The sequence below is a fragment of the Ursus arctos genome, unplaced genomic scaffold, assembly GCF_023065955.2.
Source record: "Ursus arctos isolate Adak ecotype North America unplaced genomic scaffold, UrsArc2.0 scaffold_5, whole genome shotgun sequence".
NCBI lineage: Eukaryota > Metazoa > Chordata > Mammalia > Carnivora > Ursidae > Ursus > Ursus arctos.
Window position 1 is genome coordinate 52,039,771 of NW_026623067.1, and position 27,447 is coordinate 52,067,217.

The 27,447-nt window shown below is 35.7% G+C and overlaps 1 protein-coding gene across 1 annotated transcript in view; it reads left to right on the forward strand.

Moving 5' to 3' along the window:
• Positions 1–27,447, forward strand: part of RNF180 (ring finger protein 180) — a 190,050-nt gene that overhangs the window by 124,334 nt on the left and 38,269 nt on the right. The window contains exons 6-7 of the mRNA XM_048220740.2: positions 13,381–13,603; positions 22,864–22,989. Coding sequence (XP_048076697.1) covers positions 13,381–13,603; positions 22,864–22,989 — 349 coding nt within the window. The remainder of the gene's footprint in view (positions 1–13,380; positions 13,604–22,863; positions 22,990–27,447) is intronic.

Consider the following 27,447-nt stretch of genomic DNA (forward strand, 5'->3'; position numbering starts at 1 on the left):
AAATAAAACTTTTAAAAAGAAACAGCATTATCCTGAATACTGAAATTCATTTAAATATTGGTGTGTCTTGAATATATTTTTCTGAAAAGTGAATATATTAGAAAGTTAAAGTATAATATTGCTACCAAAGAATCATCCAGTGCATCATTTTATGAAAACTTCCAATATTACACATAATCATACCCATTTTATAAATACATTTAAGAAAATAAGATTGTAACTATGTATGCATCATGTCCACACCTACGTACTTCACACCACCTGGAGGTATTAAATGGAAGAAGTTCCAAAATTTGTAGACCTCTCTTAACCACCTGCCAGCAGTTTCAGAGTTCCTTTGTTTGTTTGTTCTTAACCAGTGACTTTTTAATTCTGTATTTCAGACAAAGAAGTAAAAATAGTTTGGGATACAAATTGCCACATTGCATTTGAATCTATTTATTCTTTAATGTAATTTTTTATATTTTCTATAACAAGTATGTATTACTTCTATTTTTTTGTTTTTGAATAGTGTAAATACTGACTCGGCTTATTTTTAACTAAAAAAAATTAAAACACTATTTTAAAAAAACCATAACAGTCTGAAGACCTTTTAGCCAATACTTCCGGTCTCGATCATTTTCCATTGTCCGCAGGAAGGATCAACCTTAGGAGTTTATTTTATAAACGTCTGGCCTTTTAAAGAAAAGGAAAAAAAAGATATACAAACACACACACACACATACATACACACATAAAGAGAGAAAGAGTGAAAGAAATATATATACAGAAATATAAATATATATATATCTAGAAAGATGTATGTCTGGAAATATATATAGACAGAAAGATACATATCTAGGAATATATATATCCATATAGTATATGGCATCGTTCTGCCTATGGTATTTCTGTTAAAAGTGGTATTATACTGTATTAAATTGTGCCACAGTAGTTTGTTCCTGTTGAATCGTATCCCGTTGCATGAATATGCTGCATTTTTGTTTGTAGTTTTTCTTTTGATATGAATTTTCTGTACAGTGAAATATAGAAATCTTAGATGTTCATTTGCTATTTTAACAAATGCACACACCCATGTATATAGTCTCCACTAAGATATAAAACCTTACATCATTCCAAAAAGTCTCCTGTTCCCCTTCCCAGCCAATTTCTGTTTTAAACCTTGGAGCCAACTACTATTCTGATCTTTTTCAGCCAGAGTGTAACCTCACTTACTATAGAATTTTACAAAAATAGAATTAGGTGCTATGTACTCTTTGGTGTAAGGCTTCTTTCGTTAAACATTGCTTTTTGTGATGCACTCATGATGTTTTGTATATAAGTAATTTATTTCTTTTTACTGCTGAATAGTATTCCACTCTATGAATATACTAAAGTATATTTATCTGTGCCTCCACAAATCCCCTTGGCAATACTTTTTCTGGCCTAGCTACCGCCTTGGAGAACAACTCAACCTTGGCTCAGTCCAGCAGCTACTCCAGCAAGCAGATCAACAGCATTTGCCTCGTGGGGCTTCTCTGTTGTCACTGAAGCATTAGATACAGTGAGGCGCATTCAGTTCTCACGTGTGTATGACCTGGAGGTGAGAGGGTGTTAATGCCCATGGGGCACATTTTGGATCAGTAGCAGATGGGCACCAGCAGATACATTTTTCTCCCGTCATCCCTCAGCAGACTATAGATCACACTACGTGTAGTTGGGACACAGTTCATAACCCTCTCCTAAGATTGTACTCGATACCTATTAAAGGCCTACTCAGAAATCTATCCTCTCATATTTTCTCTTCCTTTTTACCTCACTCATTTTTCTCTCATGCCTACACTCCCTAATAAAGTAATAGCATGTAAACTTCTGCCATACTTTGGACTCTGGAGAACCCCAGCTAATGCATCCTATCTGTAGAAATTGATTTTATTTTAAATTTTTTTCCTTGTATTCACCTGAAGGGTTTCTCTGGGGTCTTTCCAGTACGTCAAGTACATTTTTCTCTATTACCAATCTTCCTATTCTCTAACTTAAGTCATATTTACTGAGCATCTTCTATATGCCAAGCATTCTTCTAAGTAACAGGAATACAGTGATTAAATTTATTAAACATAATATTCATGATTCCCTTTTGATGGCCAGAAGTTATATAGAAATGGTTTGAAGGCTATTGATCAGCCATTTCTAGTCACTTCTGTTACCTTGCCTCCATTGCTTTGCTCTGACAGTAGCAGAAATAATAGTATTTTTAAAAACATGACTATTGGTATATTTTTAATTTTAGATTCAAAGACCTTTATATCTAATGTAGCCACAGGCTATTTTAGATTCCTGTGACAGGGACTTGCAAATGGATAGTAGATGTCCTGTAGAGAGAATCTGGAGGACACTTTGGTTCACAGAAAGTACAGTCTCTCAAGTAGGACTACTGATAAATCAGGATTAGCCTTCTGGTATTCATCCCATATTATTTCCCCTGAATCACTTAAGGCCAATCGAAACACATAGTTATGGCTATAAATGGGGAAGGGTGAATTTCCCAATTAAAAAAAAATCAATAAATTGTTGGCAGAAGATGGGTGGAATGAATGAATGCTGGAGAGACTTCCCCAAAAGTGTCCACTAACCCAAACCATATCAGATCTGAATGGTTTGTAGGAATTAGGGAAGAATAGAGGTGAAATAGTAGGCAGAAGGAACAGCTTATGCAAAAGTTCCAAATTAGGGAGGAATTTGGTCTAATTGAGAAAGAAAAGGATAGTTTTTAGAGATGTCATTTAGGGTTCTGAGTCAATTCTTGCCTAAAGCTAGATGCACTTCTAGATTTTTCGATTACTGGCACCAGCAGATTCCATTTTAACTTTTGAGCCACTTTGAGTTGGGTTTTCTGTCATTTGTAACAAAAAGAGTTCTAACAAGATCTTGACTTAAATGCCACTACCTCAAGGAAGCCTTTCTGGACCCCAAACTAATTTGAGTTCCTCTGTTTTATGCTTTCTTAGCATGCTTTTATCCTGTGCCACAAGACCAAAAGCTCCATAGTGTATCCTCAGAGCCTAGGAAGTGGCTGGTACACAGTGGGGACTCAATAAATATTTGTTGAGAGAATATAGAAACAAAAAGCTGAATTAGGAAATGGCAATGAAAATAAAGGGAATCATGGTTAAGGGAGTACGGGGGAACATTGGAACTGTTGAACTAAACTTGGCAAGGATTAGATGTAGGACGCGAGGCGCAAGAGTCAAATCTGGGGGAGAAGTGAATTCGAGTTAGAATATATTAAGATTGGAGTCCTAGGATGGTTATTTACAAAAGGCAGTGATAAATTTGTATTTGGAGATTAGAAGAGGGACAAGATTAAACAAAGATTTTGCTGGTATCAGTATTAAGGAAATAGATTTGGAGGATGGTAAGAAAGGGTAAGTTCACCTAGGGAAATAGAAAGTGCAGAAAACAATCTTCATAAAGACCATTACTAAAAGGACATTGGCAGAGAATACATATATAAAAAGTCAGTAACAATAGACAAAATGAGGGATAGCAGCCATACGATGAAATATTACTTGATCATGAAAGGAATGAAATACTGGTACATACTACAACACTTTGAAAACGTTAAGTGAAAGGAGCCAGATACAACAGGACGTGCTTTGTATGGTTCTGTTTATATGAAGTGTTCAGAATAGGCAAATCTATAGCTTCAGAAAGTAGATTTGTGGTTGCCAAGGGTGGGGTGCCAGGCGGAGGGGAGAGGGAAGTGGGAAGTTACTGATAATGGGTATGCAGTTTCTTTTTGGAGTGAGGAAAATTTTCTGATATTCGATGGTGGTAATGGCTGCACAACCTTATGAATATACCAAAGCACCTGAATTGTACACTTTAAAATGTTGAATTTTACGGTACATGACTTATATGGCAAAAAAAAAAAAGAGGCAGTAATAGGTAGAAATTGTACACAAGACACATTTAAAGGAAAAGGTAAATAAAGCAGATGGACAGTTATGGTGACGCCAGAAAAGACAAAGGAAAGTTCATTCTCTTTCCGTCTCCTTCTCTCTCCAACATTAAGACAAAGTAAAATGTGTTCCAGAGAATAATGATTGCATTTTGTAGTCTTTAAGAACATGGTAACTAGTGTCTTTTCACTATGTGGTTGTGTATTACCAACTGTAAGTGTAAATAAAGATATAATATCTTGATATTTTCCTTTTGGAGCTAACCAGTGACCTGGAATTTGTATTTTTCTTCCCTTAAGTAGACATGGCAGAAGACTGTAAATGAGGTGAAAACTTTCCAGAATTACCAATGTGTTAGAAATGTTATATAGCAAAACACCCTTCCTTTAATTTCTGACAGGATAGTAATTTTTTTAGTGTATGTGATTATTAAATTTAAATGCTTCCACAAAAATATGAATAGAATATATACTGCATCATTTATCATTTTGTAGAGATCTAATAACTTGTGCAGAACATGTAGTGTTTTTAAAATAACTGCTGGCACATCCTTGGTTTTCAGACTAAAAAGAGAAGATATTCTCAAAAAGTGACCAGCACTACAGAATATTGCAAACATTTTATTTCAAATGCCAGAAATGGGGGTGGTAAGCAATACAACTTATATAAAGCAAAAGTCCTAAGGTTTTCTGTAAAAAAACAGTAAATTTTAGAGCTCATATGTAACTCTAGAAAGAGCCAGAAATGGCAGAAATGTATTCTTTCAATTTTGCTGAAGAAGGGTTTCCATTCTAATTAATTGCTTTTAGTCCCTAAACCCAAGTAATCTGGGGAAATTTATAAATTCTAGCCTGAGCATTTGCAATTGTTTACTGTGAATGTGGCATATTTTCAGTTCTTTCAAGGCAAAGACTGTTTCCTTAGTTTTTTTACTTCATTTAACTTGATTTAAATTGATTATCATTTTGGTTTAATATTCATATTTATTAAGAGCACAAATAAGCTGCACAAAATTGCATTCCCCCGAGCTTTTAATGGGATAAATATAACTCTCCCAATGGACAATATAGGAAAAATGATCGTGTGTACTTCTTTGGAATTTTCTCTTTTATACATATATCTAGTTTCTTCAGTATATAGGGTGGAGCCCAGAAGGGATTTTATTTATGAAGCAACATAGTGAATACATGGTTTCTGAATAACTCTATATCTGATGGCCTGGGTAGTACTCAGTATTGTATTATTAACCTGCAAACATACAGAGAGGTATGATGATGTGTGGGAAAAAAATATTCTAAGCCATCATTGGTCACCTGTTAGAGGTATGTGGAGTCTCATTTAGTCTCTTCCTTTCTGCGGGTAGGCTGGTAGATCACAGGAATAAGTATTGGGAAATTTCCACTCAAAATTTTGGATTACAACAGACCCCATATTCATTTGAGACCCCACAAATTCTGTTTTTCCTTTACCACAGGTTGTAGGGATTTGGTATGTTTCTTCTTTGCACCTGCTAACTACTAACATTCACTCTAGACCTTGGGATGTTATTCTGGATTTTTTTTTTTTTTTTTAAGTAAAACGATAGCCGGGATATCTAGATCATTTTGACATAGATTCCTAGAATTAACTCTCATCTAAAGATATGTTTCTGTTTAGCAAAGTGCTATAAAAAACAATCCAGATAAAGTAAGTTTCAGTCTATCTAGAATAGCTTATTAATGAGGTGTTCTGATTAGGTGAATATTTTTATTAAGCAACCCCATATGAATTGCCAATTATCAAATAATTATAATGTAGAAAGTATAACTAAAACTCTATCAAAGATAATTTCATCTTTCCTTAATGCTTTAGAGGCCATCTCAGAGTATTATAGTAGCTCTTGCTTTTCATTTTAAATGATGTTATTTATCAAGGCACCAGGGTGGTTGTTAGTTGAGTGTCTGACTCTTGATTTCAGCTCAGGTCATGATTTCAGGGTCCTGAGACAAGCCCCGCAGTCAGCATGGAGTCTCCTTGTCCCTCTCCCTTTGCTCCTCCCATCGTGTGCATGCTCGCTCACTCTCTCAATAAATAAAATCTTTAAAAAGATAAAAAATTAAAAAATAAATGAAGTTATTTGCCATTTAATAGAACTGTAAATATTAAGCTCATTGATTTTTCTCTTGATATTGTGGTATATCAAGATGTGGCTTTCTGAAGTAAATGCTCCATACTTTCTTCCTCTCGCCTTCCCTGCAGTATGCTACCATTCTTTTTTTTTTTTCACTTTTATTATTTTATTTCATTGTTAATTTTTTAAATTTACATTTTAGGTCGTTAACATACTGTACAATATCAGTTTCTGGAATAGAATTCAGTGATTCCTCACTTATATACAACATCCAGTGTTCATCACAAGTGCCTTCCTTAATACCCATCACCCATCTAGCCGATCCCCCTCCCCCATCAACGTTCAGTTTGTTCTCTATAGTTAAGAGTCTCTTATGGCTTGTTTCTCTCTCTTTCTTTTCCCCCTTCCCATGTGTTCATCTGTTTTTTTTCTTAAATTCCATATATGGCTGAGATCATATGGTATTTATCTTTTGCTGACTGACTTATTTCACTTGGCATAATACACTCTAACTCCATCCATGTCATTGCAAATAACAAGATTTCATTCTTTTTTATGGCTGAGTAATATTTCATTGTATATATATGTTCCACTTCTTTTTTTTATAATAATTTTTATTATGTTATGTTAGTCACCATACAGTATATCCTTAGTTTTTGATGTAATGTTCCGTGAGTCATTATTTGCGTATAACACCCAGTGCACCATGCAATATGTGCCCTCCTTAATACCCATCACTGGACTATCCCAGTCCTCCACCCCCCTCCCCTCTGAAGCCCTCAGTTTGTTTCCCAGAGTCCACAGTCTCTCATGGTTCATTCCCCCTTCTGTTTACCCCCCTTCATTCTTCCCTTCCTTCTCCTACCGATCTCCCTGCTATTTCTTATGTTCCATAAATGAGTGAAACCATATGGTAATTGTCTTTCTCTGCTTGACTTATTTCACTTAGCATAATCTCCTCCAGTCCCGTCCATGTTGCTGCAAATGTTGGGTAATCGTTCTTTCTGATGGCTAATATTCCATTGTATATATGGAGCACATCTTCTTAATCCAGTCATCTGTTGAAGGGCATCTCGGCTCCTTCCAAGATTTAGCTATTGTGGACAATGCTGCTATGAACATTGGGGTGCATATGGCCCTTCTCTTCACTATATCTGTATCTTTGGGGTAAATACCTAGTAGTGCAATTGCTGGATCATAGGGTAGCTCAATTGTTAACTTTTTGAGGGACCTCCACACTGTTTTCCAAAGTGGCTGTACCAACTTGCATTCCCACCAACAGTGTAAGAGGGATCCCCTTTCTCCACATCCTCTCCAACATTTGTTGCTTCTTGCCTTGTCCATTGCTACCATTCTTCTTGTGCTTCTTAGAGCTTTTATTTCTGTAGATCCCAGATAGAAGAGAAATGGCCATCATTTAGACCCCACATTATATTTTTTCCCTAAATTATCTTGCTTAGTAAGATGAAATTGTCAATATTGCCAATTCACTAAAAGCTTACATGCTTCAATACAGTATCTAATACAGGCTTATGGCCCAAATCACCTTTGCTTTCTACCTCCTAGTGTATTTGTTCTCATACTTTTTGGTCTCAAGATCCCTTTAAAATCTTAAAGTTATTGAGAACCCCAAAGAACTTTTGTGTATATGGATTTTAAATATTTATCATATTATAAATTAAAACTGAGAAAATTTTTTAAAGATTTATTAATTCATGCACAGATAATAATAAACCATTACATGGAATCATAACATATATTATGAAAAATAATTTATTCAAACAAATTGAGAAGAATGGCATTTGTTTTAATTTTTGCAAATCTCTTTAATATTTGGCCTAATAAACAACATATGTATTCTCACATCTGCTTCTGCATACAGTCTGTTGCCATATGTTGTTTTGATTGAAGCATATGAAGAAAATCCAGCCAGACACATAGTCAGAAAAGGGAATTGTATTCTAATAGCTTTTCAAGATGATTTTGGATAGATGTCTTTGATATTAAACCAAAACTTGACAAGCGCTAGATTATTAAAGGCTAGTTGCAATATGGAATCTGACACCTGATGTGAACTTTGAATACTCTGTTACATTAAAATCCATTGGTCTGTCTTTACACTTTGAGTGCTTCATTTTCTTATGCATAGTTTTGTAATACCATGCATTAGACATTTGGAAACTATTGGTTTACTGAATTATACAGCTCTTCTAAGTATTGTCATATTTCATTAAGCAATATCAAAAAATTGTTAATATCATCTCTTCAGAAAAGCCTGTAAGTATTGGGAAGCTAAAAGCATATAGAACTTTTCCAAAATTTTGATTTTTGCTTGAAAGCCCAAACTTTATCATTTTATTTGGCAACACATACTATCAGTTTTTTCCCTTGAAGTGACAGATTTGCTTTGTTCGTTTCTGTGAAAATGCCTGTCAAATAACTGGATCTGAATAATGAGTTTGCTTGGCCATTGTTTACTACATAACAGTGGTATTCAGTGGGAGAAACAGCTAGTTCAGCTCACAACTAAAACAATAACAAAGGTGCTTTTTCTTAAAATAACCATATGCTTCGGTATGCAGCAGAAATGCTTTCTCTGTACTTCCTGTTTCTCTCACATGGAGTATTAAAATTAATGAAAATTAATCTTTTTCCTGCTTCATCAAGGGCATTCTTAGCAAAAACTGGCTTTTGGCTTTTTTCTCCCCTGTATGTGGTAGAACACACACACACACACACACACACACAGACACACACACACACACACAGAATAAAGTAATTAGGTGCAAATTTTAACTTACTTTAATTATATTCATTACTCCCTTTGGAGACAATTTGAAGCGAAATCCAATTATGATATTGATTTCAACTCATACTTTTAAAGAAAATAGAATTATAAAAAATATGTTTTTGAAAAGAGTAAGTATATAACACTGCTAGAAAATAAGACAGCATACCATCCGTGGGCCACAGTCTTTTCAGGAATATCTAGAGGGTGGGGGGCAGCTTGCATTTATTTAGAAAATGAAGCGAATTTATTGTTTTCTTAAAGGCCAAGATATAAACTGATGTAGAATTAAGAGCAGTTCTCATTGGAGACCTGGAATAACTTCAAGATCCATTAGGAAGAACCGTGAACGCATATTGCTAAGTGAAAGACGCCACTCTGAAAAGACTACATCCTGTGTAATTCCTATTATGGGACATTCTGGGAAAGGAACACTTACAGAGATCAGTAGTTGCAGGGGTTGGAGAAAAGGTAAAAGGGATGAATAGGGGGAGCACAGGAGTTTTAGGGCAGTGAAACTATTTTATGTGATATTGTAATTGTCGGTAGATGACAGTTATTTGTTAAAACTCGTAGAATGTTCAAAACCAAGACTGAACCCTAATGTAAACTGTGGACTTGGGCTCACTTTGGCAGCACATATGCTAAAATAATAAACTAAGGACCTCAGTTAATAGTAATGTGCCAGTATTGGTTATCAACTCTAAAAATGTACTGTAATGGCACCAGAAGGTGAAACTCTATGTGCTCGCTTATGTGTGTGTGTGGTGGAGGTATGTGGGAATTCTTTGTATTTTCTGTACAATTTTTCCGTAAACACAAAACTCATTTTAAAAAGTCTCAAATACAATGTTAAATATAATGACAACAGCAAACACATACCAGGTGCTGTTCTGAATGCTTTATATATATAAACTCTTTTAATCCTTTCGACAACTATGAGTTATATACTCTCAGTATCCCTACCTTACAAATGAGGAAAGTGAGACCCCAGGGAGTTTAGTAATTTGCATAAGGTCACGCAGGCAGTGGTGGTAAAACCCAAACAGGCTCTGGAGTCTTGCTCTTATTCACTGCCCTACTCTCACTTACTAAGTAAGAGGAATAAGGCCAAATACAGCAGTAATCACAGTATTGTAAATGAGCTAGAGGTACTGTTGCTTTGTCATTATTACTAATAACAACTCCTGGGCTGTTAATTTTTGTGCTACTTTTTACTCTTTTTTTTTTTTTTTTGAAACATTGCTTTAAGCATATTACTTATCAGATAACTTTTTCCTCTTCTGAGACTGGAAGCCCCTAGAAAGGAGTTTGAGAGACTGCATGTGTATGGTTCTTTGTAGAATAATTCCCCCCAGAGCCAAAAGTAGTTGTACATTGGGTATCTATTATACTTAGTTACTAATTTTAGTAACAATGCCTTAAAATTTACTTCCCTGTAGATCCTATCTAAATTTGTCTTTTTCTTTTAATTTACATCATAATCAGCAGCAGCTAACATTTATTATTTGCTAGGACATTTTGTAGACCATTAACTCACTTAAGGATGTGGTAGTGAAGAAGAATGCTGCTCCAGACGCGTACGGGCTGGATTGAAATCCCTGCTTCACCACTAGCGGTTGGAGTTAGCGAGCTCCCTGCTTCTCAGTTTTCTTTATTCTAAAAAATGATGATAGTAATAGTACCTACTTCATAGGCGTTTTGTGTTGAGGAAATTAGTTAATATGTACAACTTTTGTCTTATTTCTAAGTCCCAAAGTATTTCAAGGGGAACGCAAGATAAACATTTAGCTCTGTGACAGATGTACTGTGTAAGAGGAAAAATGTTATGCTGTGTTCATGTCATTTTGGTTTGTAAATAGGTATTAGATCATCTGTTTTCTCTTAACGTCCATTCTGTGTTTAGATCTAATCACAAAAACTACGCAGAGGAAAATTAGAATCAGTCTCACGCAGACACTTATCTCCTCTTAATATTTTTCTGAATGAATATCCTACATCTTTTTTTTAAAGATTTTATTTATTTGAGAGAGAGAGAGCTTGAGAGAGAGATCACCAGCAAAGGGGAGTGGGTAGAGGGAGATGCAGGCTCCCCTCTGAGCACAGAGCCTGATGCGGGACTCGATCCCAGGACCCTGGGATCATGACCTGAGCCGAAGGCAGATGCTTAACCGACTGAACCACCCAGGCGCCTGAATATCCTCCATCTTTTAATAGCACTTCCAAGGAGGTGGTTTCAGCAGTCCTGCTGCCGTGGCCCTCAGTGTTGCTATGGATAACTCTAGTTTGTCTGTGTTCCTCAAAGTAACTACAAATATGTTGTGATTTTTATACAAGGAGAGGCACGTAAACCTACCCTATCCTGCGCTTCTAGTTTAGATTTGCTTTTTAAGTAACCCATCGTAGACTGAGCTTGGTTAAGTCCGTTAAAATCCCTAGCTCTTCTTTACATAAATTGCGTTTAGCTAAGTTTTTTTCATCTTCTATGTGTGCAGTCCATTTTGGAATCTCCAATTAGGAATTTATATGTATCCCTGTTAAATTCAATCGTGATTTCAGCCCAGCCACCTGTTGAAATTTTTTTTTTAAACTTGACTCTGCCAACTGGTTTAGTGTAGTTTACATTTTTATATTACTTGCTAATGGCATACCTTGTTCCAGAAAGAATTTTGATTCTTAACTAGCCAGCTCTCTATTTCTGTCCCCTTTCACACATTTCTGATAAGCATTTCTGGGGTCTTCATCTGGGATAGTTGAAATAGTGAGGAGAAGAATGAGTTCACAGACACGCCTATTAAAAACCTCTTTCTAGGTTGGCAGTGATCCATTAATGAGTAATTAATTTTTTAAATATAGTTGTCCAACTAATGGGAATTTAAATAAAAACTTTTAAAAATGTACCTATCCATCCAACAGCAAATTTTCTGTTACACAACCCTACATCTGTGCAATTTGGAGAAAAACCCAGTAGAAGTCTATCCTTGAAGTAATTTGTTGTCTTCTTTATAACCATATTTATTAGCAGATGTAAATTTTTGTGAATTAATAGAAGTTTTCTGAATTAATAAAAACTCTTAAACCTTTTTAACTCCTTAAAACATAGTGAATTCCACAGGTCTTTACGTATGTTATTTCTGTGGTGATTGTTGCTTCACTTAGCTTAAAGAATAGATGAATAGTTGAAACCTCGTTTTCTAATTTCAAATTTATATTATTTTCAAAATATTGATGCATTTTTAAATAACAAAGATTTTATTTCTTTGTGTATTTTACTGAAGTCTAGTTACTTTTGTTGTATATGTAGAGGCAAAGAAATAGAATTCTGCACAAATATTTGGGTCACAATTTGAAATGCTTAAGAGTTTCTACAATTTATGGTTTTTTTATGCCATGGGTTTCTTCAAGGTTAATTAGTTCAAATCTCAAGGCACAGTCCTGAGAGTCTAATGCAAGCAGAATAAGCTAGCACTATGAAATAAAATTTAGTTAAGTCAGCATCTTACCTAAGGTTTTTTATCTGGGATGCCTCATTCAGTACTAAGTATTTATTTATGCCTTTTGCTTTGCAAATATCTTAGAAGTTTAGGAGAGATTATTCATATATCAATAATGAGTGAAAATTATGGATTTTGTTGCCTTTCCTGCAGATTTTTCTTTATTATTGTTCAGATCGTAGCCACAAGCTTTCTGTTAGTGAGAGACATTTACTTCATATCCTCTCTATTAAACTTTGTTTATGTTATATGGGATTTCACAGAATGTTATCTAGTGGATTACCTCGTGTCATCCTCACATCATCCTCACAGATGGGGAAATTGTGAGGCGAAGTCACAGGAATTCTGTTATCACACCTCATGCTACTACGTCTAAGCTGCCTCTTTCCTAAGTACCTCTTTCTTAACTATTCTTTTTGGGAGGGGGGAAGGGACTCATCCTATTTCCCGGCTACAAGGCTGATCCCAGAATTACCGCGAGTCTTTTTGCCTTGTTGTCTACTTCCTGACATATGTTCGGCTTTGGCCGTTTCTTGGCCTTGAGGTCCACAAAGGGACAAAGTATAGAGAAGGCATGCACGGTATGAGGATGTAGTCTGATATCCTGTTGCCCTCACTTTTCATCATCTGTGCATGCCCACATAAGGCTCCCTAACCTCATGACAATCACTTTATTTGCTGTGGTGGGAGTGGGATAGATGGGGAATCTATAATCCTGGGACTAGCATATCTGATACTTACTTAACTAGTACTGGTTAAATAGAGATACAGGTATGCTTCACTATGTTTGGGTATGTTTTAGCATTTAGCGTTATATAAAAATACTAAAAAGAATAAGACTTCTGGATTTTTCGTGTATGTTTTGAGTTTCTTCTCATGTTACAAGGTATCCTTTCTGTCACTTTGAATATGTCACAGAAACAGATATCATGTGCTTCTCACAAATATTTTTATTCATTTTGACAAAATATAAAGGCACTCTCTCTTTCTCAAGGAGACCAATCGCATACTGAACTAGGAAAAATTATTTTTGATTATGTTTTGCAGACTTTGAATGAGATGAGTACAGATGATGACAATGAATATGCAGAAGAAAAGGAAAGTTACATCTGTGCAGTGTGTCTGGATGTTTATTTCAACCCATACATGTGTTACCCTTGCCACCACATCTTCTGTGAGCCCTGCTTACGGACTCTTGCCAAAGACAATCCTGCAAGCACTCCCTGCCCATTGTGTCGGACAATTATTTCCAGAGTCTTTTTCCAGACAGGTAACTAACTCTTTTCTTTCATTAACATAATTGGCTGATTATTCTGACTACTGCTTTGTTCCAGTTCTAAAGGTACTTTATAAATTATTATGAGAAATTATAAATTATAATGAGAACATTATTGCAAATCATATACAGGATAATTTATTACTCTCCACTTTATAAAATTGTCCTTCCCCAATTCATAGAACTGTGTTGAAAATCATAGAATCCTAGATGAAGAGAGTTCTCATGTCTAAACCCTACTTTATGCTGAGATCTCTTCTAAGACATTCTAAGCACTCTTGACTTGGACATCTCCAGTGTCAAAGACATGCCATTAAAATTTGAAGCAGCCCTGTTGATTATTTATTCCTCATATCTGCCTTTTACTGCTACTCATTCCTTGGCCCTTGTTATCTCCTCTGGAGTCTTAGAGAATAAATCTGTAAATATCTGACAAAAACTTGGATGCCTTTCCTCCCCAGTCCACATCTTCTCAACATCCTTATGGTTCTTAAGCTCTCTCTTCTTGAATGAAAAATAAAATTGGGGCAAGGATCTGTTTACCTAAGTATCAGTAAAGATGGAATATAACGTAGTATTTATTCTTTTCTTTTTTTTTATTTAAATTCAATTAGCCAACTTAGAGTGTATCACTATTTTCAGATGTAGTGTTCAATAATTTATCAGTTTCATATAACACCCAGGGCTCATCACATCACATGCCCTCCTTAATGTCCATCACCCAATTAACATAGTATTTAAAACACACTAATGGCGAGAGGAAACACTAATGAATGTGGAACATAGAGAATTGCTAAGGAAAAGGGAAGAATAATAGAAGTAAGCAGAGCTAATAGTTGTGGAGTGCACTACTGTGTGCCAGATGTCAGGGAGGAAAACGCTGTCTCCACATTCTGCAGGTGAGTACGGATGGGCAGGTACATAAACCGTATGACTATATGTAGTATATAATTAGATGAAGTATTTGGTTTTAAATATTCTGCCGCCTAAGGAAAGATAAAAGTAAGTACACAATTAAATGATTCTCATGATTCATTAAAAGAAACATCCCACTTCCTAAGAATAAGCGAACACTTAAAGGGATTTTTTTATGTGATTTCCCTTCTGGGGCATATTGACAAGCAGAGTAGGCAGTGTCCTCAGAAACATCATCAGAGCAAATGCAGTATCAGGTTTCCTGACACTGTGTCCTTTGGTATACTCTGATAAAAGCTGAGGAAATAACAGAGTATAAATTAGGGAAAGTGACATTGCTAGTAGCCAAAACATTATGGTTATAGAAGTAACTTTTTAAATTATATAAGTAGTACAGTTACTTTTAAATTATAAAAGTAACTTTTTAAATTATTTAAATAGTACAGTAGTACAGTTTAGAGAAAAATCAGAACATCCAGATAAAATTATAAACTCAAAATCCTCTATAGTCCTAACATTTAAAGACCACCTTGAGTGAGTATCCTTCCAGAATATTTTATATATGTGTACTTAATTATTTTTCTTACAGAAAAAAATGTAATTATATTGTACATAAGGCTTTTAACCTGCTTGGCTTTACTTAAAAACATTTGTCATTATATCATAATCTACTTAAGCTATCTACTGTATGGGACATTTAGTTTAGTTATTTATTTATTATTATTTGCTGATATATGGGGATAAATATTTGCACACATCCCTGAGTATTTTTTTGCAAGGGATTTCCAGAAGGAGAACTGGTAGTTAAAGCCATGTGTGTTTTAAAGCTATGTATATGTTGCAAAATTATGCTCCAAAATTATTGTAAGCAGAATTATACAAGGGCTTATTTTCTTTACACTTTTTTGTTTTGTTTCTTTTTAAATCCTTGGCCTTGACCTTTGCTGGTTTTCCTTAGAGTTTGTTCATCTTTTTCTTGTTTATTAACAGGATTTTTTAGGGGCGCCTGGGTGGCTCAGTCGATTAAGCGTCTGCCCTCAGCTCGGGTCATGATCTCAGGGTCGTGGGATCGAGCCTTGCATTGGGCTCTCTGCTGGGGGGCAGGGGGTTGGGGGTCTGCTTCTCCCTCTCACTCTCTCTCAAATAAATAAGTAAAAACCTTTAAAAAAAATTTTTTTTTAAAAATTAGTGTCAGCTTTTGTCATATGTGGTAAATCATTTCCCTGTTTGTCATTTGTACTTTAGTTATGTTTATTGTGTTTTATGAATGGGCAGACCTTTTATATTTTTATGTAGTCTCATATAGCAACCTTGGTGTTTATTATTTCTGATTTGGTGTTTATTATTTCTGATTTCAAAGTAGGTATTAAAAGACCTTACCTACTAAAGAATTATATAAACATTCTCTTTACCTACATTTATTTTAGGTTTCCATTTTGTCCTCATATCCCTGCATTTAACTCCACTTAACATCTTCTCTGGTGCCTGGTTTGGTTAAGAATGAAGTGCTTTTAAAATAAACTGAAGTTTCATATAAAAAAAAAAAAAAAGAATGGAGTGCTTTTTTCCCATGTCCTTAGACATTCAGCTTGGTAACATTTGTTGAACAATCCATTTTTCCTATTCTAATTGAATTGCCATTCTTTAAAAAATAATAATAACAATTACTAAAATATAAGTGTATTTCTTGGCAGCTGTTCTTTTCCATTCATATTTCTATCTTATCATATACCATTACTCTTTTTTTTTAAGATGTTACTTATTTTAGAGAGAGGAGAGAGAGTGTGCCTGTGAGTGGGGAAAGGGGCAGAGGAAGAGAGAGAATCGCAAGCAAACTTCACACTGAGCATGGAGCCCTTAGGCTGGGAGGCTCCGTCTCATGACTCTGAGATCATGATCTGAGCCAAAACCAAGAGCTGGATATTTAACCAACTGGGCCACCCAAGTTACCACCCCTATTACTTTACTCTTAAAACTGTTATATCTTGTATATTTTAATAATTCAAAAGTAAATTAAAATTGTAAGTTATGTGGGGATAATTCATATTTTTAATTGACATTGATACAATGTTGAGTGATTGTTATTATAGCATATCACTCTCAATACATTTCTACAATTTCCTTCCTAAAGTCTCTGCACAATTCTTACTAGCTTTCTGCCTGGTATTTTTGTTGTTGCTATTGTAAATGAGATATTTTTTTTTCCTTTTCTGGTTTCAAATGCTTTTGGTGATAGTTTGGAGAAGTTAGTTTACAATCTTAGAGTATTCTGTTAATGTTACTGAACCCTGACAGTTGTTTATTAAGTGAATGAATCATCTCAGTTACTTAATGTCACCATTCAGATTGTGGACAAACCAGGGGATAGTTACTGTCAAAGGTCAGAGTGGGAAAGCTATCATTTCCTAAAGGAACTCAAGATCTTTGGCCGATGAATAAGGGGTTAGTTGTAACATAATTCTGTTATAGTAGCTCACTGGATAGAGATAATAATGAGAGTCCCCCCAGATTTATTCCAGAGACTGTACTTGATCAAAATGATTTTAAACTTGAATTATAACATTCACTAGATAGGCAATATTTGCTTAAGTTACTTACTATTAGATGTGATCCTGAAAAAATACTTACATGTTAGAAGTTGGGAAGAGGAAGTGGGAAGGATATGTAGAAGGAATTGGTATCTTTTTTTTTTTAATGCAAGTCAAGATATCCTGTTGAAAGTTGATAGAAGAAAGTTACAGTAGACACTATTGGTTGCTAATTAGTATCCATTACATCCTTCTTCTTTTCGAATATGACTCTGAGTTTTATTCAACTATTTGACTACCCCATGACCATGTGGCTTCTGGGTAGCAGACCCCATCCTTGGCTCCTTGGTAATCTGTCCCCTCTGCCAGTGATTGGTTCACAAATCAGCATGTGGTCCAATGAGATGAGAAGAAAGTTTGTCTTTACTCTTACGAGATGAGACAGAAAAGCCATTTTCTCTTCCATTGGACGTAAACAAGAACGTGTATAACAGGAATAGTTATTGGCAACCATCTTATGAGTAAGCGGGGAACCAGCTTGGTATGAAGCCTTTATTTTGGATGGCAGAACTGAGGAAAGAAAAGAACATGGGGTCTTGATAACATTGTTTAACCACTCAGTTAGCCAGCTTTGAAGCCCAATCTACCTTTAGATTTCCTGTTCCATTAAATATTAATTTTACTAATTAACTAATATAGTTGGAGGAAATTTTCTTTTAATTTCAACCAAGAGCATCCTAACCAATAAAAACATACTAATAAAGATAGTGAACAAAGAAACTAAAAATGATGATATGGTACAAAATCTTGAGAGGTTGTGAAAGAAGATAGTATAAAAAGTCCTAAATCCTCTTAGAAGAAGTCGATAATATTTAAAGATAATAAATAGTAAAGAATTTTCTGGATTGGTGGATCAGAGGCTCAGTCCTCATCCCAGCAAGACAACCATTTAATTGAGGAAAATGATTTTTTTAAATTAAAGCCTCTGGAAATTTTTCTAAGGACACAGAAAATAGAGAAGCACTTATTTTTTTAATCTAATATATACCACTATTCTCGGTAAGAACATAAAGACCCTGTAGCATTTGGATATCCACACACAAAAGAAAGGTGACTTTGGAGCCCTACCTTACACTGTTTACACACATGCACGCACGCACACACACTAATTAAAATGGAACAAAGACCTAAATGTAAGAGCTAAAATTATAAAACTCTTAGATGAAAACATAGGTGTAAAATCTTTTGAAATTGGATTGGGCAATGATTTCTTAAATGTGACAACTAAAGCACAAACAACCAAGGGAAAAAAACAGATAAATTAGACTTTATCAGAGTTGAAAACTTGTGTGCTTCAAAGGATATTATCAACAAAGTGAAAAGATAACCACAGAGTGAAAGAAAATATTTATTATAAGATATATGTGTGACAAGACCAAGTATCCAAAATATAGGAAGAATTCTTACAACGGAACAATAAAAAGACAACCCAATTTCAAAATGGGCAAAGAATTTTAATAGACACTTCTCCAGGGAAGATTAACAAAAAATGGCCAATATGCACATTAAAAAAATGCTCAACATCATTAGTTATTAGTTGCAAATCAAAACTCTGATATCACTTCATGCTCACTAATATGGCTACAATCACAAAGATAAAGATAATAACAAGTGTTGACAAGGATATGGAGAAATTAGGACTCCGGTATATTTTTTGTTAAAATATAAAATGTTGAAGTCACTTTGGGAAAAAGGAGGGTAAGTTTGGACAAGGCAGATTCTAAACTTGCTTGTGAGGTTGGGGAAGGTTCTGGTGTCCCAAATTAATTAGAGTGCTTTTTTCTTTGAAGATGAGAAGGACACCTATGTAGACAGGTGTGAGGAGGAAGACCTCTGGATAGGTGAGACCCTTCCCACTCTTTGACAACTTCACCACATTCTTTCAGACCCAGAGTCCCCACATCAGTACCCCAACACTAAGTCTATTTAGGGAGGTGCTATATGCCTCATAACAGGATCTGCAGGCCACCTAAAATCAGCATACCGAGGAAAGGAAAAGGCCATGGTTTATAAGCATTATGTGGAGTGGGGGTCATCAAAGTGACAGAGGAGGAATACCTCAGACAAGAACGTCATTGTTTTGTTGTGAGGGAACATATCATATTTTCTTGACTTTCTGACTGAAGCCTTCAAACCAACTGTGTCACTTCCCCTATTGTGGACAGTGAAGGATCCTTCTGTAGGCAGTATCTGTTGTTCAGGGATGCTATCCCATGGTTATATAGTAAATGGGAGTGTCTCAGGTACTGCAAAGGGACCCACAGGGTGAGTAAAACCTACTCCCCAACTGCAGAATCACTCAATGCCATCCCTCCTCCCCATTCAGATGCACCAAAACTTAGCAAGAATGATTCCCACTCTCGTTCCACTATTTGCATCCACTCAAGCTCCATCTGCCTTTTGTACCCACTATTCTTGTGCCCTTACTTAGTAGAACACGTGATGAGCAGATACACTGGTGAACTCTATTGGAAAAAAGGAAAGGAAATTTTACCTTGTGTATAGAAGTCTCTAACTAAATAAGGAAATGGCCTTTAAGCTAATCTAGGACTTTAAGCATGGAGAAGCCTATCATTTTTCACCAGGAATATTTTGGCTGTCTAAATAATTGGGGGATGATACTGGCATCTCCTCAGGGGGGGCAGTGATGATAGATATCCTAGAGTGTCTGGGCCAGTCCTACACAGTGAAGAATTTTTCTGTGTTCTGTCTGACAATCTCATGTCCTGCTGGGCTTTATCCAGGACATACAGCTCATCCAAAACAATATCACACTTCTCTTTTTATCTCCTGTGACAGTCTGTAATTGGTCTCAGTCTGTTATCCCTATTCCCATTAAGAGCATTTCACACTTCCTCTTACTCTCTACCAGTAAGTCTGGTCTTCTGATTCTCAGCTAATAGTGGTTTTGTTCTTGTCTCCATCCATGCCTCCACTCCTTTATTTCTTTGTTTGTCTTGTAAAGAATAGTCACTGAGCCTGAAATCCAAACTCATTCTTTTTATCAGTAAGAGTATCTGACTATGTCATGATGTACAGTCATTCTCAAGCTTTAATATGTGGAAATAAACATTCTTTATTATAAAAAAGAAATGTCAAAGTAAGCATATTTAGAGCAGCGTTGTTGAAACTCAATGAAAACGCAAAAACTGTCTTAAAATCTTCAGGGCTTCAAGGGCAATGCTTACTTTTTGCACCCGTGTAAGAAAGGCAAGAAAGTGCCATTTGCAAGGGATCTTATTTTGTACCCATGTGCAGCACCCATGTGGTACCAGCTTTACAATTTTTAATGTATCCCTGTACCGCCTGAATTATTTTCTTCTAAAGCATTTTCTTCGTATCAACACTTTTTTTCCTTAGATACCAACGTTAGCCTCATCCTTGGCAATATATTTGTGTATTTATGTTTGATCTAGTTTATACATTTCTTCTACTACACATTAAATAGGTAACTTTGACATTTTTAAACATTTTCATTCAATATCACCAAAATCATTTCACATAATGCTAGTGGTCTTAAAAATGACTGAGGTTAATCTCCAGAAAAAAAACTGACAACAGGAACACTTAACAGTCCCTGGAGATTGGAAGTTGAGGTGGAAATAAGGAATGGAACAGATCATTGTTGTTCCGTTTTTTGTTTTGTTTTTGCCCGTTTTTGCCATTGGATTTTTTAAACCATTGGTGTGTGTGTGACTTTGATGGTTTTTTAAAGTGATGAACCAGACTGCAGCACTGAATGTGATGCAGTGGGCAGGGAAGATAGAACCCATTTTGTTTTCACACAGAAGACAGAATTAGGGATTCTTTGAAGCCAGGGATGGATGCTGTGATAACCTTTTGAGGATCCAGTAATATATCCACGTCCATGGGATTTCAGAAGCCTTTTTCTAAATCTCGAAATGTAACTTTACATACAAAATAATAACCGGATGCATCATCACAGTATGAAGTACTTAGCATTTTGTCTTTATCATAGTAAGAGCTCAGTAAATGTGATGGTTAAACTGGGCTTAATTTACTAGAGCTCCTCTTTGCCTTATTATTCCTCTAGCAGAGAGTAAACTTTTTATTCTTAGGTGATGAAACAGTTACTAAAATGATTCTTGAATGCTCCAAAGTCATAAAAGAACCTCAGGAAGTATGAAGTGAACACACTGCTCGTGGTGAAAGCTTGGCTAAATGTTCTAACCTGAAGAGGTCTTATAATACTAGCAGATTTCTTCTGGGATTGAAGGGTTAAAAAATAACAACTCATTTACTATTCTGGTACAAAAATTATATTACAAGTATTAATTATTGTAGTAGCAAATAATAAATGGAATTAGCAGATTAAAGCTGATAAATCTTTAACTGTGGCTTACCTAGCTAATAAAATAGGAACTCCTAAATACTAACATCAGTTCAGCCTAAATTATGTAATTATAGTGATTCAGATGCTGTAAAGTCCACAGCTCAATTCTGACACTGTCAAATGTAGAATTTTTGGTTTGGCTTTGTCTCTGTTATACCTGCCTTTGTCATCAGGCTGCATATTTAGCTGGAAAATGGTACTTCCTAACCAGATTTTAGCTTTGAATGGTTTACTAGTAAAGAATGTGAAAATAAGATTTAAATTTATTTTCATAGGCTATACAGATAAATAGTCATCAATCCTGCACAGGATATTCCTGACTGGCCTCTCTTTTCCCAGCATGCAGAGCTCTTCTGAACCCCAAATTCTATAGGGCATGTACTTAATATACTTACTTGGAGAATTTGCGGCCACCCCAGGGTGAAAACCTGCTAGGTCTGAAGAGTTGGTTTTAAGACTTATATTACTGCATTAAGGAGGGCACTTGATGTAATGAGCACTGAGTGTTATATGCAACTGGTGAATCACTAAATCCTACCCCTGAAACTAATAAAATAGTATATTGAAGTTAAATAATTTGAATTTAAATAAAGAATTTTCTAAAAAGACTTATATTAGTGGTATTTCTTTGATTTAAACAAGCCATATTGTATTGAATGCAGGCTATAATAACAGATTTAACTTTTCCCTAACTTCTGTTGTTCTTAAAGGTGAGCATTTCTTCTCTATGTCCTCATGCTTTCTGTGGCTCATATAGAGACAGTTCGGATACTTCCTAGAATTTAAAGTGAATATCATCATGCCTTTTCTCTGATTGGTCTGTGTTTACTTCAAATGAATATATTCTTTTTTGCTCCAAGCAAGTGTCTGAAAGGTTGAGAATTTGATTCCGTATTTTTTAAACTCTCTCAAAATCAGCAGCATTAGATTTCAGTAAATGCTCGACCACCACATACAGAATGAAAAAGAGATTATGAAGTAAGAAAAAGTGCTCAAAAGGTTTTTCCTTTCCATAATCCATCCTGAGCCATGATTGCACTCAAGTGGTTTCTTGCTACATCTAGAACACATTTTTCCCTTTTCTGTCTATTTCTTTTAATCTTCATTCTTCTTGAGGACAGCGACTGTGTCTCACTCCTGGCTGTATCTGGCATAGCAGAGGACATAGGAGATACCCAGTCAATGTATATTCTATGTGTAGAAACCTCAAAGTTGCATCAAATGTAAATTTGGGGGAATTAGGTTTGCTTGGGTTAAAATGACAAAGTTGACTCCACTTTTGTCTTCTCTCTTAAAGAGTTCTGAATTTATTATCAAAATAGTACAATAGTTTTTCATGTTCTTGCCGTTGTACTCAAATTAATGTTTAAATACTGTTTTCTTTTGCTTTACTCTAGAACTGAACAATGCCACAAAAACATTCTTTCCTAAAGAATATATGAAAATAAAACAAAGCTTTCAGAAATCCAGCTCTGCAAAATGGCCCCTACCAAGTTGTAGAAAAGCATTCCATCTTTTCGGAGGTAAGGAAACTAATGCAAAATAGTTTGGTAACTTTGTCCACGCTCTCTTTTTTTAAGCTATTTTTTCCTAACTAAAATGTTAGTGGAAACGTATTTCTGCATTGATCAGTTTTAAGTAAGGATTTTGCTAAGTATCTTCTGGCTGAAAGCTTCAATATGAATAAGAAGAAAATAGAAACTATATAACAAGAGCAAAATTTGAGAAAAACACATGATTAAATTTACTTTGCCTTGCTGTCAGTAATGTTTAATATGTGGATAATGAAATACATCGCAAAAGTAACAGATTTGACAAAAGCACTCGTGTTCTTCGCAAAGATTCTGAATGATTCATTATCATAGGTAAGTTTATTTAGTTTTAATATTTTACAGTTGTCCCACAAGTTTAAGACAGGTAGAAAATGGCAGTGCCTTGGTGTACTGAGTGTCTCAGGGATATTACAGTGGAACAGGAATACCGGTTTCTGGGTTCAGGTCTGACTAGCTGAATGACCTCAGAGGTGTCATAGGAACCCATTCTTCTGTTTCTGTTTTCTCATCTGTATACTGGGAGTACGTATATATGAGCAATCTAATTAATATAGTGGTAAGGATTAAATGAGCTAATGTGAAAGCACATTCTAAATGATAACTAATTGTACTATACAGACGTAAGGAATTATCAAAATAAGGGCAAGGCAATCTCTAATACCTTTTTTATCTTTGAGAATTTGTTACTGTAGCATGATAATCATACAATATGGACATAATATATAATTTCTCCTTTTATAAAACCATGGTCTGTGCATGAACTACTGTGCAGTTTTAGCATTTACCATTTGTGACATTATGGAGTCTGGAAAGCTTCAGATGTGGGGAACTCTGATGTTCAGGGAGCCGGGGGTGGGGGGAAGCTTCTACCTAAGACCTAAAAACTCAGTACCACAATGACATTAAAGCAAAAGGAGATCGAAATGGGGCCTATATGGTTGAGGCAAAAAAATAAATTGATTTATGAAATCCCTGAGGTAAAGAAAGTAGTTTAAGGACAAATAGAACTTTATACAGTAGTTTGAGTGAAGAGAATAGCTTAAAGACATTTTATAAACTTGTCCTATCTTATAAAGTGGTAACTAACTGTAGAAACGCATCCACAAATTTGGTATGGATACATTTAAACATGATCAGAAAGCAAGTATAAGGAAATCAGTCTTACTTGAAAGATCTGTACCAAAGAGAACTTCAAGTATGAATTATATGCTTTAAAAGATTCCTTTGTATCCTGCCTCGTACTGTACACCCAAATTTTAAAAAGCATGATGCACCTTTCTGATACCCCCCAGTTTCCTTCACCTTTTTGTATCCCAGGATCCGGAAGCTATAACTTAAACACTTGCTTCTTTGTGATTTCATATTTGTCCTCCCCATATGAGTCCACAGAACTTTAGTTGTAAGTTTTTATGGAGGATGATCAAAGTAGCTTTATTACACAACCTAACTTAAATATATTACTACCCAAAAAGAGAAAGAAAGAAGAAAAAGAAATATATATATATATATATATATATATATATATACACTTACTTATTTCTCTTGTTTAGCTTATATATTATATATAGCAGAGAGAGAGAGAAGCTATATATAGTATATTACTGTCAAGGGTCTGCTGAGCTAAACAAGAGCTGAGCTGTCAGGCTTTAGCCAAAATTGAGAGTTAAGCCTTTGGTCTCTCGGTGCAGTAATATAAGCAGAAGTCTAAAATTGGAGGAAATGCTGATGCCCCTCAATTCCGTTCCATTTTCCCTTTTGTAACAGTGCACTAGGCCAGGGTCAGTTGGCCCAGCACAGATGTGGGGGTCACATCACTGTCGAGGGATCCCCAAACAAAAGACACTAGCAGTTTTAAGAGCCCTAAAGGGGTGTGCGTGTGTGTGTGTGTGTTGTGTGTGTGTGTGTGTGTGTGTGTGTGTGTGTGTGTGTGTGTGTGTTGGGGGAAGGGGGGAAGATGGCAAATGCCTAAGAGCAGAAAAGTCCTGAGTACTAATTCAGAGTGGGGGGAAAGTGTCTTCAGGGTTCCCTGTTATGCCCTTATAAAGAGGTCTCAGTAGAGGAATCTGAAGAAGTCCTCTTACAGGGCTTCAGATAAAGAACCTATAGGAATGCAGATGCTGGGCCTAGGAGTGTACATATCTGAAAGAGCATCACTGGCCAGGGAGACATAGGGCGGTTTTTCCTGTGAGGCCCTGCCACTGAAAGCCTCTGTGATTGTGTATGGTCCGGCCTGAAAAACTGTAATAGGATTTTAACCACAAACCAGACTCCTCAGTATCAGTTTTCCTGAATCACCTTTTGCCCTTCTTTGTTTGCATCCTGTTCCCCTGGAATTTGCATTATTATTTCTTTATACATGTACGTATATTTAATCAATGTTATTTAATTTTGCTGGTTTTTGAACTTGGTAGTGCTAACAGACTATGTATTCTTCTACATTTGCTCTGTCACTCAGCATTTGTTTCTTGGATCCGTCCGTTTCAGTAAGCCCAGGCACATTCATTTATTTTTACTGCTGTACTATAGTCCGTTATATGAATATGACACAGTTTATCCAGTTTTGTGTTATTACAAACAGTGCTGCTATAAACATTCTTTTTTCTTTTTTCTTTTTTTTTAAGATTTTTTATTTATTTATTCGACAGAGATAGAGACAGCCAGCGAGAGAGGGAACACAAGCAGGGGAGTGGGAGAGGGAGAAGCAGTCTCATAGCGGAAGAGCCTGATGTGGGGCTCGATCCCATAACGCCGGGATCACGCCCTGAGCCGAAGGCAGACGCTTAACCCCTGTGCCACCCAGGCGCCCCTAAACATTCTTTTCATGTCTCCTAGAGCATAAGCGCTCCTCTAGAATAAATGCCGGTAGAAAACTACTGGGTCATAAGGAAAGCACATTTTTAACTTAATTACTTTAATCAAGCCATTTTCCTAAATGTACTGATTTATCATCACCTTTGTCTTCTCATTTGATATTTTCAGTCATTTAGATTTTTCCAGTCTGATAGGTATAAAATGGTATCTCACTGGGTTTTTAATTTCAATTTCCTAATTACTAAAGGGGAATAAACACAGCTTTATATGCATATTAACAATCGAGTTTCTCATCTGTGAAATCCCTATATAAATTTTGTCCATTTTCCTATTGATTGTATTTTTCTTATTCATGTTTGAGAGTTTTAAAATATTTTCTGGTGACTCCTTTTTCTCTTAATTGTATGAATAGCAGCTACCCTCTCCCAGTTGTGTTTGTTTTTTGTCTTCATGGTATCCTCTGATAAATTGTGGTTTTGCATTTGTTTCACCATCCTTCTGTTCTGTATTATCTGCCTTATGAAATTCCTCTATTGCCAGTGTCATTAAGGTAACTTTCTGTGTATTTTTCATTAGTCTAAAGGTATTTAGAATTGACTCGTGTTACTGTTTTCTGAATTTTGTGAGGGTTTTTGTTTGTTTCATTATATTGTGGGTAGGGATCCAATTACTTTGGGCTTTCTTCCTATTTAACTTGATTCAGTCACCATTTACTGTAAATAATTCATCACTTCCCCACTGATGCACACTAGTCTGTCATAGTTTATATTTCCATGTATGTGGGCCTATTTCTGAGCTCTTTATTGGGTTCTTTGGTTTGTCTAATTCTTTGCCAAAACTGTACTTTTTAAATTAAATATAATTGAAATACAGTGTTTTTTATAATAATTTTTTATTATGTTATGTTAGTCACCATACAGTATATCCTTAGTTTTTGATGTAATGATCCATGATTCATTATTTGCGTATAACACCCAGTGCACCATGCAATATGTCCCTCCTTAAGACCTATCACCGGCCTATCCCAGTCCCCCAGCCCCCTCCCCTCTGAAGCCCTCAGTTTGTTTCCCAGAGTCCACAGTCTCTCATAGTTCATTCCCCCTTCTGTTTACCCCCCTTCATTCTTCCCTTCCTTCTCCTACCGATCTCCCTATTTCTTATGTTCCATAAATGAGTTGAAACCATATGATAATTGCCTTTCTCTGCTTGACTTATTTCACTTAGCATAATCTCCTCCAGTCCCGTCCATGTTGCTGCAAATGTTGGGTAATTGTTCTTTCTGATGGCTGAGTAATATTCCGTTGTATATATGGACCACATCTTCTTAATCCAGTCATCTGTTGAAGGGCATCTCGGCTCCTTCCACAATGTAGCTATTGTGGACAATGCTGCTATGAACATTGGGGTGCATATGGCCCTTCTCTTCACTACATCTGTATCTTTGGGGTAATACCGAGTAGTGTAATTGCTGGATCACAGGGTACCTCAATTGTTAACTTTTTGAGGGACCTCCACACTGTTTTCCAAAGTGGCTGTACCAACTTGCATTCCCACCAACAGTGTAAGAGGGATCCCCTTTCTCCACATCCTCTCCAACATTTGTTGTTTCCTGCCTTG